The sequence below is a fragment of the Chiloscyllium punctatum genome, chromosome 40 (genome assembly GCF_047496795.1).
Source record: "Chiloscyllium punctatum isolate Juve2018m chromosome 40, sChiPun1.3, whole genome shotgun sequence".
NCBI classification, from domain to species: domain Eukaryota; kingdom Metazoa; phylum Chordata; class Chondrichthyes; order Orectolobiformes; family Hemiscylliidae; genus Chiloscyllium; species Chiloscyllium punctatum.
Window position 1 is genome coordinate 39,732,419 of NC_092778.1, and position 14,348 is coordinate 39,746,766.

The following is a 14,348-nucleotide window of genomic DNA, read 5'->3' on the forward strand; positions in this document are numbered from 1 at the left end:
TTTCATAATTTAAGTCCTGGTGTTTTCTTAGTGATTCAAAAACTGCTTCTTTAAATCAATGCAAGAATTGTCATTTATTCAAACATTTTATACTTTTATTTGCCCCAAATAATCAAATACATGGATAGCAGTTTACACGTAAATATCAAAAGGCACGTTGCTCCTCAAAGTTAACTCAGATTCTAATTTTATAGTTCAAATGTAATGGATTGTAGCTGAAGTACAATGCACAATACATTAATACAATATTCATATCTATAAATATAAATGGATGACTGATTTTGCCATGGGGGTAAAATAGATTCTGCTTCTATTTTGTCCAAATAGTGTTAATCAGAGACTAAGGCACTGAAGAATAACCAAATTAAAGCATTCTTCACAAAAAGCAAGATGTTTGAAGAAGACACAGCAACAAAATTAGTCTCTTTTACATCATATGCCTTTTACAGGCAGTGTAATCAATTCTACCTTCACTGGTATTTTCCAATGAAAATACAGGAGGCATCCAGGATCCAGACTTTTTCTGGTAACAGCAATGATTTGGGTTTTAAATCAATACACAAAGCAAGTTTTTCATTGCCTTCTACTCATGAATTGAGAGTTTTCTACATTTAATATTAACTTAGAGCAGTTTAAAAGAAAGGGAAGTGAGGGGGAGACTTGTGGAAAAAAAAATCAATCTCTAAACCGAAATCAGTCGACTAGAACCATCGACTCTTAATATAGCAGAGAATTAAAGTCAAGAAGAACTTATTGAAATAGACTTTTAACCTGATCTTCTGGTAGACACTAACAGTTACACACAAAATTGTAATGTTTAACCAGAAAAAATGGTATTTTTTTTTCCAAATAGGTTCCACAACATGACAGTAACATTTGTGCACAAATCCTTAAAAGCTTATCTTACACTACAAACCAAACATCTATTAATTTTAAATGTGAATTCATTTCTTCATTATACTGTTAAGCTTTTGGTAACTTTGAATAAGAAACAAAGGCAAATTTGACAAGGAATGCCTCACTAGCAGGATAAATACAAGTAATCAACCTCCATTTTTAATTAAATGCATATGAACATCAAGTGGAAATAATATCTTCCTATCTCAGACTGTCACTCACTATAATTCCACCATCCATTCGTTATCCATTTGAGAATCACAACATTGAACATAGCTTGGTTTGCTTGATTGATCATCTGGATGAAAGTTGTCAGATTTAAAAGAGTGCAAGACAATTACAGCACTGAAAAATTCAATTTTAATCACAGATTTGCAAGAGTTTATGTTGTCTTGTAAAAAGGCACAGGCAAAAAAAATTGTCAAGCTATTTTTGCCATATCATTTTAAGGACAACGTTTTTTTAAAAAGTTGCCCAGAAACTAATTACTGCAATACTCTAGATGGTTGACCAAAAGTAAAAACTCATAAGAATGTGATGGGTGTGCCATATTTTCTTTAAAGCCAAATAACTTCCAGATATCTATGTGTATTTATACTAATAATCTCAGTTGGTATACGCAAGTTTCACAGCAGTGAACAGCCACCTTATTCATACCTGTATTCCCAATCAGGCAATACACCATAAAGTTATAGTAAGAATATCTGTTTTCTTTAAAACTGTACTGATTAAAAACATTATGTGCTGAGTGGTTGGATCCCAGCCACCCAGAAATTAGCAGTGTTGAATTAATATGGGTACAACTGTCAAAGCATTCTATGTATTGAAATATCATAAACCTTTTAACTAATGTACATTATAGAACATTGACAATACTGAGTGATAAAGCATGATCACATACTCCATTGAGTTCACATAAAGATTGAATTGAAAGAGGGGAAACCGTAGTGCTCTTTCATCTCCTGCTGGCTAGTTTGGAGGGGGTTATGGCACAGGCCGATCACCTGCTCACACGATGAACCTTGAGCAATGGATCATGCAGACGAGAGCAGAGCTAAGATGAAAATGTTAGAGGGTAAATACATTTTTTAATGACTAAATCAATAAATTACATGCATGATTGACTGTGTAAAAGATTCAAATGGAATTAAGGCTAACTAAGTGTGTAGGGCAATGCAGTTTGAAGTACATTTCCAACTCACAGCTGCTTCATAAGAAAATGCAGCTTCCAATGTGCTTGTTTCTGAGTGACTTAACTATTCTCTGCACACATTCTTTAGATAGAGAGGGGACAAATCATGATTCCCTGATACAAAGTTCTATATGTACATTCACCAGCTCAAAGACTGTAGTGGAAATTTTGGAAGGTGTGAGTGATGTTGAAACTGATAACCAATTGTTGTTTAATGAATAACTTTTATATGTTTAGAACACCGCACCTTGTAAAAGATACTTTTAATCTTTCAAATACTCAGAATGCCTACTGCTCAAACACTTAACTCTGATATTTGCTCATACTTAAACCTCCATGCTGGATAGCAGGTTAGGATAGTTGACCATTCTTATAAGTTGACATGTCCAGACCATGTTTCATGCTTTGTTCCTGGTGCTTGGTGGGTGATGACCACTTCGACAGCCTGTACCTTCTCATTTTTGGGAGGAATGGAACAGAGCTTGTAAGAGACCTCATCCCCCTCCATTGGGACATATTCTCCTTCGATACTGACATGAAAAAGAAAGAACACATTCAACTTAAAGTGCCCACTTGCATGTTGTAAGTACATAAAAGTCAGGCCAGGAAACAATGTAGCTGCTAGGCCTAGTCTGACTTTTCACATTCAAAAAGATGGGGACTCAGTAGCAGACTTCCAAGATTATCTACAAAATATTAGTCACACGATTAGTAAACACGCACTTCTTTATGCCACTGTCTATTACCATAGTTCTGCTTTCACAGCACCAGTCCCCATCTGAAGTCTTGTGCATTTAACAATAGAGAGACAAGCAGATTCTGATACAAACTGGAGCTCCTGTGACCATGGTGAAAATATTTGAAATCGATTTGCCATGCAAAAGTGAAGGCACATGTGATGCATCTAACTAGTGTGAAGTGTCCCAGATTAGGAAAAAATATCATTTGCAGGTTCTTCCCCCACCCCCTTTTCATTCCAAGCGAGAATACCGAAGTTAGCTACACACCCACACACACATTTATCTAGCTAATAATTTCAGTATTTGAAAACTGGAAAGTATCTGATTAGAAATGTTAAGATTCCCTACAGTGTGGAAACAGGCCCTTCAGTTCAACAAGTCCACACCAACCCTCCGAAGAGTAACCCCACCCAGACCCATTCCCCTACCCCATATTTACCCCTGACTAATGCACCTAACACTATGGGCAATTTAGCATGGACAATTCACCTGATCTGCACATCTTTGGATTGTGGGAAGAAACCCACAAAGACACAGGGAGAATGTACAAACTCCACACAGACAGTCCGCTGAGGCAGGAATCAAACCCAGGTCCCTGGTGTTGTGAGGCAGCAGTGCTAGCCACTGAGCTACTGTGCTGCCTGGTCTCCTGAAATACTTTAAACATTTTTGGTCCCATTATCCAATGGAGAGACATAGTGACATTGAAGGAAGTCCAGAGAAGATTCATTGGGTTGATTCCAGGTATGAAGGGATCTTCTTATGAGAAGTAGTTACATAGGTTGAGTTTGTGCTCATTGGAGTTTAGATGAATCAGAGATCTTATTGGAAGATACAGGATACTCTGGGGAACTGACAGAATAGATGCTGAGAGATTGTTTCCCCGTGTAGGACCAAAGAGATCAATCTCAAAATAATCCAGTTAGGACAGAGAGGGTAGTGAATGTATGGAATTATTTGCTGTAGAGGTTAAGTCATTGAGTATAGTCAAGGTTAAGATAGACAGATTTCTGAAAAAGGGATCAAGGGTGATGGGAATAAGACAGGAAAGTGTAGTTGAGGATGATCAGATCAGCTATGATCTTGTTCAATGGCAGAGCAAACTCCATGAACCATATGGCCAACTTGTGCTTTTACACCTTATAGGAAAAGCAGGCCATTCAGCCCTTCAAACCTGCTCTGCCATTCATGGCTGATCATCCAATATTTTCCCATATTCTTTCATCCCTTTAGTTCCAAGAGCTATATACAACTCCTTCTTCAAATCAAACAATGTTTTGGCCTTAACTCCTTTCTGTTGTAATGAATTCCACAAACTCAGCACTCTGAAAAAAATTTCTCAACTAAATGATTTATCCCATAGCCTTAGATTGTGACCCCCGGTTTTGGACTCCCTCCCCCTCCCCATTACCAGAAACAACCTTGCTGCATTACCCTGTCTAGTCCTGTTAGAATTTCATAAGCTTCTATGTGATTCCCTACCCTCCTATGTGTGATGGGTCTTATCAGTGGGTTAATGCACAAATGAAGATGTCCTGGTTAATAAAAATATAATGATCAGTGAAAGACAGCAGGTGTTAACTGACAATGGATGGCAAACATCAGAGATAAAAATCAGAAAATGAACTGACTGTTCAAACAAAATAAAAAGATAGTGAACAAACAAAATGTAAGCAGGAGATGTGAAGAACAGAGAGGTGGATTCATCCCCAGTATGACTGTAATTCTGAGTGAACTGAATGGGTTATTTCTCTATGGTAACCACAGTATTAACACTGGCCTATTATATTTCTAAATTTGTAATGTCAACTTGGACCTTACAGACCAACGTTTCTAAAAAGTAGGATTGGATTTCCATCTGACATTACAAAAGATGATCATAAATACATAACCCATATTCGACTACCTCCTAGGAATTCTACAATTAGAACCTGCTATTTGTTACAGTAAACCTCTTTTCTAGAAATTTCTTGCTATTAACAGGCCACTTTTTTTTGCAGAAAGGACATAGTTTAATTCCACTAATTTGTTGCATTGTTCTGGTTGTTTGTACTAAATAAATACCAAGGGAACATTCAAATGTTTGCTAACATCTATTAGCAGGAATGGCCAATATTTTGCAGCATCACAGAAACTGATCTTGTCATATGGTGCACCTTAGATTGAGTAATTACACTTGCATTAAATTTTATGACATTCTGAAATAGCTAAATTATCCTTAACATTCACAACATAGGCCATTATGTAAAATATATTCTTCATTATTCTTCCCTGCAGACCAGACATTATACTTGCAAGTATTTCAACAAGATTAAACCATTTCCCTTCACCAACTAAAGGCACTTGAATGAAACAACTTTCTTTTATTAATAAAAATATTACTTTGAAGTTTGAAACATTAGTTTCTTATTTATTGAATTAATTTCATCCTCTCTCTTTGCTGGAACAGAAACGTTTATCAAAGTTAAGTGCCTTATCCAAGATTGGTTAATGTGGAGCTGGGTCGTGGGGGGATCTCGAGACTCTGTGGCTTTATGGAATTCAACTCTCGCAACCAGTTTTTCTCCTGTTCGCAGAACCACAGAAACACCACCACGTGGAAGCAGGCCATTCAGCCCTTCAAATCCACACCTCCTACAAGCTTCTGAGAAGAAACAAAATCAAAATTGCTGAAGAAACTGAGCAGGTCGGGCAGGATCTGTGGAGAAAGCAGAGTTAATCTTTAGGGTCCAGCAACCCTTCTCCCAAAGGTTCTGAGAGGGCTCTGACAGGGTAGATGTTGAGAAGATGTTTTCACTTGTGGGGACATCTTAAGCTAGGGAACATAGTTACAGAATAGATGCGTAGAATCAGAATCCCTACTGCTTGGAAGCAGGCCATTTAGCCCATTGAGTCTCCACCAACACTCCGAAGGACATCCCTTCTCGACCGACTCCCCTACCCTATCCCTGTTACCCTTGCACTTTCCATGGCTAATCCACCTAACCTACACATCCCTTGGCATTATGGGCAACTTAGCAAGGCCAATCCATCTAACCTGCATATCTTTGGATGAAACCAATACACTCAGAGGAAAGCTACGGGGAGAATGTGCAAACTCCACACAGTCATCCAAGGCTGGAATTGAACCCAGCTCCCAGGTGTGGCAGCAGTGCTGACCATTGAGCCACTGTGCTGCCCTTGATAATTATACACAATAATTATAGGAGTTATCTATAAGGCAGTAGCCCTGGGAAATGTCTTCAATACATTCAGGATTGTTAACTAGGTCTGTACATTTCAAATCAAAGAAAGTAGTTTGCTCAGTTCATGAGCTGTTAATGTGTGCACCACCCTTGCAAGGTCAGATTATGAGTGCAAACTCCAATGTAGAGACATAACACATAAACACACAATACAGGCAGACACCAGTCCACAAAAGAACCCTCATGGCAACATTTGCAATTCAACAGGGGAATTCTGATCAATATTTATCCTTTATTTGCATCAGCAAGTAGCTTATCATCAGACTGCCTGTGGAACCTTGTTGGCTGCTGATTTTCTGCATTTCAAAAATTACTTCACTGCTTCTAAATTATCTTGGTTTACAATCAGAGAAAATGATGGGCAATACATATAAAAAAATCATTTCTTCCTCTTTAGTTTGGAAAATAAAGTGGAGCAAATAACAGGTACAAGTAGGAGAACAATTGAGAAAGTGCAACTGCAAAAGTCCAATCCATGAAGATCGATGGGATCATTGAGTCAAAGATAAAGGTGCTATCTAGAAAATCTGGCTCAGCAAGAAAGTTAACAAGTGTGGATTAGCATGAAAAAACTTAGGGGCGCAAAATAAATATATTCTCAGAAGGCAAACAAAATGTTTAAAGGGTAGAGCTCATTGGTAGGTAGAAGGATTAAAATTAAACTGAATCTTTGAAATTCCATTAAATTATACTCATGACGCTTAGGATAATTCAAAAACATAGTGGTACAGTCCCTACCTCCAGACCAGGAGACCCAGGTTCAAGTTCCACCTGCTTCAGAAGTGTGTAATAACATATCTGAACAAGTTGATTAGAAAACAAAAGGATAATTTGAAGTATGGAAAGTCTAGTAGCGAGGTGAAAATGAAGACTAAAAGGAAATACAAATCAGGCTAATGTACAACTTATGAGGAAGTTACTGGAATAAATAAGGACAGAGTCACTGGGCTCTTGATAAATTTGAGCTGATTACAGGAAGCTAACATGGATTTGTAAGATACTGGATTAGTGGTACTGGAAGAGCACAGCAGTTCAGGCAGCATCCAAGGAGCAGTGAAATCAACTTCACTGCTCCTTGGATGCTGCCTGAACTGCTGTGCTCTTCCAGCACCACTAATCCAGTATTTGGTTTCCAGCATCTGCAGTTATTGTTTTTACCTCATGGATTTGTAAGAGGCAATAAACTTCTTTGAAGCTTTTGGGGAAATAATTACAGAAATCTACAAGGAAATAAATGTCAACGGATGCAACTTATTGAGACTTTCTGAAGGCAGTCCAAAACGTTCTACATGAGAGACTGAGGTAAAAAGGATAGTGCATGGAATTGAAAACAGATTTAGATCCGATTAGAAGTAGATCAGGTGATCAAAGTAATTACGGGTATGCACCTGAAATGGGATCTAAGTGACTAGAGTCCCACAGTGATCTGTGCTGGGGCCTGACTATTCATTGGACGTGGAAGGAATGCAGTGCAGATACACAAGAATATCACCAGGGTTCAAGGGTTAGACCACGAAGAGTGATTGCATTTACAAGGCTTGTATTTCCTTGAGTAAAGAAAGTTATTGGGGGATTTGAAAACTTGAAATAGCTTAATTAATAATTTTAAATTGAGATTGGTAGAATGTTTCTTACCAAATATATTCAGTAATAAAGCCAAGACAGTTAAGATGGACTTCAGATACAGATCCATAATGATATTCAAAGATTGTAGAATCAGCTTGTGAGGTACTGAATGCCTAATGCCCGATCCTATTCTTCTAATGCTATGATGTGATCTTAAGCAGCATGATCCTGGTGGAACATAAACTGAGCATTGTCAGCAGACCATTAAATGGGAGGCACTGACATAGTGGTATATTCACTGGACTAGTAATCCAGAAATTCAGGCTAATGGTCTGAGAGCATAGGTCCAAAATTCAAAAATGGTGGTGGAATTTGAATTCAATAAAATTCTGGAAAGAAGGCTAGTCTATCAATGACCATGGAACTGCTGTTGATTGTCACAAAAACGTATCTGATTCACAAATGTCCTTAAGGGAAGGAGATCTGTATTTACCTAGTCTGGGCTACAAGTAACTCCAGACCCACAGCAATACGGTGGACCTGTAAATGCCCTCTGGGCAATTACGAATGGATGATAAATGCTGACCCAGCCAATAACTCCCACGTCCCATGAATCAATATAAGCATATTGTAGTTTGACTATTGTTGAATCTTCCTTTCATTTCACTGATTATAGGGAGGTGGCCATTGGGTAGCATTTGGCCTTTTATTTTTATGTGAGGTGTACATGGGCAATCTTCCATATTGTCAGGAAGATTCAAGACTCTGATGGATTGGAATACTTTCACTGGGGGACAGCTGGTTTGGACCGTAGGTCTTAAGCACTGCAGGGTGGGATATTATCAGTGTTGAGCTTATGCTGTGTTTCGAGTGCTTCAGTGATCCTAAGTGCCTGAATCAAATTGAATAATCCATTTGGCAGGTTTGTCTGAAAACACTTGAAAAGGCTTGAACATTGAGGTTTGCACCCACATGCTGGGCTCCACTCTGGTGAAGAGTGGGTTTGTGCACAGAGCTGCCTTCGCTTGTTGGTTGCTGGTTTACTTTTCTCCAACCAGTCCTGTGAGGTATCATTTCAAACACCTTTGAAAAATTATTTCACACTCCTCTGAACATCAATATGTGGTGCATCTACTGCATTTCCTTCTGTAAGTCACTTGTCAAAAAAAGGTGTTAAATTTGTCAAACATTACTTTCTTTTAACAGGTTCATGCTGTCTGTACGATTAATGTATGCAATTCTAAATGCTCACCAATTTTGAATTGGGTTTCCAGCGATTTTTCCCCACAATCGCCCTTAGATTAGTTTACCTGTTCTTGCTTCTTTTTTGCTTCCTCTTTTGTGAATAGGAGCAGTTCTTTTTCTGTGGTTCTCTTACTAGATAACTCTCTACTAGACTTGGATTATTTTCTTGATCATCATTTGTAAAAGAAAACAATGCAAGGTTTGTAGCATCTCCTTTATATTATCATAAACGTTTAAACTTCCTTCTTCATCTTGAGGTGCTTGTGAAACTCATGTACACTAGTCAGTCTCGTATTTCCTTGAGGACATTAAGAAACTTGAAGGGAGTCCTGGGACATGGGACTAGGACAGGAAAATTGAGTTGTGGTAAGTCAGCCTTGATCTTATTAAATGGCCATATTTTTCTTAAGTTCTTAGAACTGTCTTTATTTCTGGATTTGACGCTATCCTGCAAACATCTGGCCACTTTCACTCAAACTAAATTGCCTTCCCTACAAATAATGAATTGCAAGTTGCTCCCTCTATGATGAGGAGTGGCAGCAGTGCATGAATAGCAGTGAGAAGAAGCAGCCTTGGTTGCAGAAGATGGTAGAAGTTATTTAAGAGGCCGCTGTTGTGTCAGAAGTTGTGGGAAGGGAAGTAATTGTTTGAAGAGTAGACCAGGTCATTGAATATTTTTAAGGCAGTGACAGAGTGACTGACCCCCTTGGCTTTAAAAAAAAAAGCAGAAGTTTCCTGGGGTCAATAGGAATTTGGAAATGGAAACTGTTACGACACAGCGTTGAACCCCCTCTGTTAATTGAACCAAAACACCCAGAAAGTTCACCTCACCTCGTTATCTGTTCAAATATGAATGACAGAGAACTCCAATTCTACTATTTTTTTTTAAAAATCAATTTTTAAACTCTAAAAGTGATCATTAAACAACTATTCACAACTCTAAGCCCCCCATTCTCTGAACTGCTTATTACCTACCTCGAACTCTACAAAGATTTGCTGTTCCAATAAGACATTTATTAAAATTACATCAACTTAATTTCAAAATCACATAGCCGTTGTCATCTTCTGTAACTTCACTCTTCTGGCTTCTGAATTCCCTGGGTCATCATCTTTCTTTTTACTGTGAATAAGTTTCATGTGAAAAGGTACCTTTGATACAGAGTGTTTCCTAATTTCTTGGATCTGTCTTGATGGCAGTTTCTCTCTCTCCAATTTTCAAAATGCTCACATTTCTATACTCCCAATGTCAGATTGTCTCATTGGTCTGATGTAGGCGAAACAACAAATTCAAACTCGATTGGGTTTTAGTATCCTGGGGCATAATTTAAACTGATTGGTTGAATTCGAATTGTTGTCAAAACAGCAATCAAAAATCAGGTATCCATTTCACACCAAATGTGACATATTTTCAATTTTACAGTACACTCTGGGACTGCCATTTCATCATATACACAGGTGCTTGTATGCTCTCAGTTCAAAACAGCATTCATCCTCTCTTAAAGGTACAGTACACACCTTCCACTTTATAACAAAATGAACAGATTAATCTTGGTCTTAATGAAGGTGCAGCAGGTTTGAGGGACCAAACGACCTACTTCTGCACCTATTTTGAATGTTCGATGTCACAAAGGAAATGGCTCTTTTGTTCTACTGAAAGCAAATGGGAAGATGAACTTTGTGTCATTGAGCTACAGGTGACTGAAAATGACCTATTCAATGCTGAGGCCATTTGAGGCTGACAGAGCTACTGAACAGCCTGGCTACCAAAGAGGTGATAATGGTTGCCTCGACAAAACCTACCTGAGGCTTGGTGTTGTTGATGGTCCCAGGCCACAGTGAATGATAGAAGGATGTCACTTACACCGCTTCTTATGAAGTCTTACGTTTTTAACCAGTCTACCATGTAGGACCATGTCAAAATCTTGCTATAAATTATTTTGGAGTGCATCAAATGTGCCACACTCTTTGATCTTCTTTGTTGTGCTCCTCCTCAAAAGTTCAATAGCTAGTCAGACATGACCTTCACTTAACAAATCCATGCTAACTCTCCTTGATTAATTTGTCATTTTAATTTGATTTATCTTAGACTTCTTTCCAGTGATTTGTTGACCACTGAGATTACAGTGACTAGCCTATAATTGCTTGAATCATCTCTTCCTTTTTAAACAACAGTGTAATGTTGGCTGTCCTCTGGCATCATGCCTATCACCAGAGAGGATTATCTGGGCCCGACATAATCAGGAAGAGCAAAAGATCTTTTTATTTCTACATGAACTCAATGGGGCAAAAGGTTGCAGCCAGAAATAACAGCAACATGAACAAATGTCTTGAGGATTTGATCATGGCGGTTGCTTACAGCACAAAAAGACATGGAAACGTTGCACAGCAGTCTCAATATCTGACCATCTAAAGATTGAACTCAATAAGCAGCAATTGCTAAAGATTTGCTGTTAATATTGTTAATCATGAAGTATCCAAACAAAACCTTATAAACCAATTGAAAATCTCTCACTTCTCATTTCACAGATTAGTGCGCGACTAACATTCAACCTCATCATTAACATTTTTGTTCTACAGTACTTTAAAAACACAAACAGGTTTGCCATACACAATCCTTGCAACCACGAGGGGTACATTTTGCTCACATATTCCATTTCCAATTTTTCCCACATCTAATAAGAAGCACAGAACACGCATTCAGCAGATTTTTTACAATTGCTCTCATGAGGAATAAATAGGAGCAGCCCATTTCCTCACAGTCTTTTCGCTCTCCTTTTGTCAAGGAAAAATTTAATTGTTTCCGTCTTCTCTTAGGTCACCTTACACAATCCACCATTTCCTTTCCAAATGGGTGGATAGGCCTACTGTCAATGTCACTCTACTTATGGCCACAAAATAGTAATTTACCCATTGGCTTTCCTTCCTGTTCACCTTGTAAACACAAAACATTCTGCCATCACCTTCATACCAGCTTATCCCCAGTGTTCAATTATTCAGCGCGTACACACACACAAACACACACAGGGACAACTTTGATGGTAATAGCAAAATAGAAGCTCATTTTCATAATTAATATAAAACAATTTTGTATAATTTCTTCAGTGGCAAGAAATTGTAATTCCTCCATTGTGAAAGGCAATAGACAATTAGTTTTTGCATATATAAAAGCAAGATCGAAAGGATATTAAGGAACATGAAGGGTTTATGGGACAGGAAAATTGAGTTGAGGTAGATCAGCCATGATTAGATTAGATTCCCTACAGTATGGAAACAGGTCCTTCAGCCCAACAAGTCCACACTGACCCTCTGAAGAGTAACCCACCCAGACCCATTCCCTTACCCAATATTTACCCTAACATTGTCGGCAATTTAGCATGGTCAATTCATCTAACCTGCGCAACTTTGGATTGTGGGAGGAAACCAGAGGACACGGAAGAAACCCCATGCAGGGACGGGGAGAATGTGCAAACTCCACACAGACAGTTGCCTGAGGTGGGCCTCGGGTTCCTGGTGCTGTGAAGCAGCAGTGCTAACCACTGAGCCACCATGCCACCCCATGATCTTATTGAATGAAGTGCCATATTTTTCATTTGATCTTAGAACGGTCTATATTTCTGGATTAGGTGCTATCCTGTGAACAGTTGCTTACTTAATCTGAAATTAAATTGCCTTCACTAAATTTCTTCCTCCAAGGCAAGGAGTTCTACAGCATGCAATATGAACCCAGAATATTCAGTAGAGTCTCTACAAATCTTTTGTTACATTTTTGCTCGCTTCAAGAGTATTCTAAATATGAAGTTTCTTGAATGAAGTAAATCTTGAATGAAGTAAATCTTAAATTGTGGCAACAATTTGAAAATAAAGTACAACATGGCACTCTGACTGACACTCTGAGCTGAACCTCTTCCTCCATTGCGTTGCAAAGAAAATCCACAAATTAGATCCCTAAATCAAATTCAAAGAATTAAGTCTCTGCTCACTGACAGGCATAAGCTTACATGAACTAATTCCATAACTGTCCCTTACCCCCAGCATTTCACATTGTCTTATGGCCCTGATTTCTACAGATGACAACAATGTCACGCTATTTATTTCAGAGGCATATTGTCCTCAAATGCAGATCTCAAGCATAACTGGAGTCCTTCAACATTTTCTACCATAAATCAGCAAAAAAAGTGCCATGATAAACTGGCAAGAAAACCACCCAATAGAGGCTTAATGAAAGCTTGAACATGACACAGACTATTTGCATTTGCAAAGTTCACTGCAGGATGCATCACACACTGCATCAGTATAGAAAACATGATTAATTAGTTTGGAGTTCCGATCAAATCTGAAAAGTCTGCTTTAAAGAAGTCTTTATTCTCCCCAGGACATGGTAGATGCCAAATCTTTATTCAAAAACAGAGCATGACGATCAGTCATAGTGTTTTAAGTGAAATCAAAATGTTGTGCCTCTTGCCTCATTATAAAATCCATTTTAATTGCTCTCCAATATAATTCTTAGGTTTTGAAATTTTAACAAAGGTATCATCTATTTTCACATGGACCCTTTCTTTGTGAATTGTAAATTACTGCACATTTTTGTTCCAAGTGTAACACAAATGAACACTTTTAGTAGTCTCTACAGTCACTGAACTCAACTAACGTCAGTACTTCAGTCATATTCACTGATTAGATTTCAGTGTACATCATTTAGTAGAGATTTTCCAGTACTCGACTTCAGCTCTATCAAGATCAGCTTTGGAGCTAATCGACATGGAGGGGGAATAAATATCTTTGGACAGTCCGAATCTTGGTCTGCAGGTATTAGACAATACTTGCTGAATAAATGTTAAAGTTCCTGCCCAGATCATGGGAGGTTCAGCGAATCTCAAAACACTGGCCATAATTTTGTTACTTCTAAAGAGAAATAGGAATATTACCCCTCTTCGTTGTTCCTTGCCTTTATTTTGTAAAAGTTAATAAACCCAAATTAACAGAACAATGTCTTTGCAAAGTTTGTATTTGGCAAACAGAGACAAGAAAATTTGATCTGATTGACATTGTCCATGTCAGTACCAAAAAGAGAGGCAAGGCAAGGAAAGAGGTTCTGCACAGTTAGTACAAGGAACTAGGCACTAAATTGAAACAGCAGAAAGTCAAACGCAATTCATTCTAGATTATTATCTGCACCACAAGCAAAATTGCACAAAGCAAAGCAGACTAGAGACATGAATGTCTGCCTCTAATGGTAGTGGGGTAGAAGTGGTTTCTAGATGGTGTAGCAGTGCATCAATACAAGATCAAATATCATCTGTTCCTTTGGGACGGTCTACACTTGAACCTTGCTGGGACCAGTGTTCCACTGAGCTACATCACTAGAGATGTATAAAAGGATTTTAAACTAAATAGTGGAGACAAGAGATCAAATTTGGGAAGATGCGGCAACTAAGAAAAAGTGTGACATGGGAAAAGAAACAA

The 14,348-nt window shown here is 38.2% G+C and overlaps 1 protein-coding gene across 3 annotated transcripts in view; it reads right to left on the reverse strand.

Annotated features, from left to right (window-relative positions):
- Window positions 1–73: 73 nt before the first annotated feature.
- The window catches only part of carhsp1 (calcium regulated heat stable protein 1), a 139,219-nt gene continuing 124,944 nt past the window's right edge, over window positions 74–14,348 (reverse strand). For 2 of the 3 annotated variants that reach the window (XM_072559598.1, XM_072559597.1), the window contains exon 4: window positions 74–2,619. In XM_072559598.1, the coding sequence (XP_072415699.1) occupies window positions 2,460–2,619 (160 nt within the window). In that variant the 3' untranslated portion in view covers window positions 74–2,459. The remainder of the gene's footprint in view (window positions 2,620–14,348) is intronic. The other variant, XM_072559599.1, reaches the window with a different exon arrangement.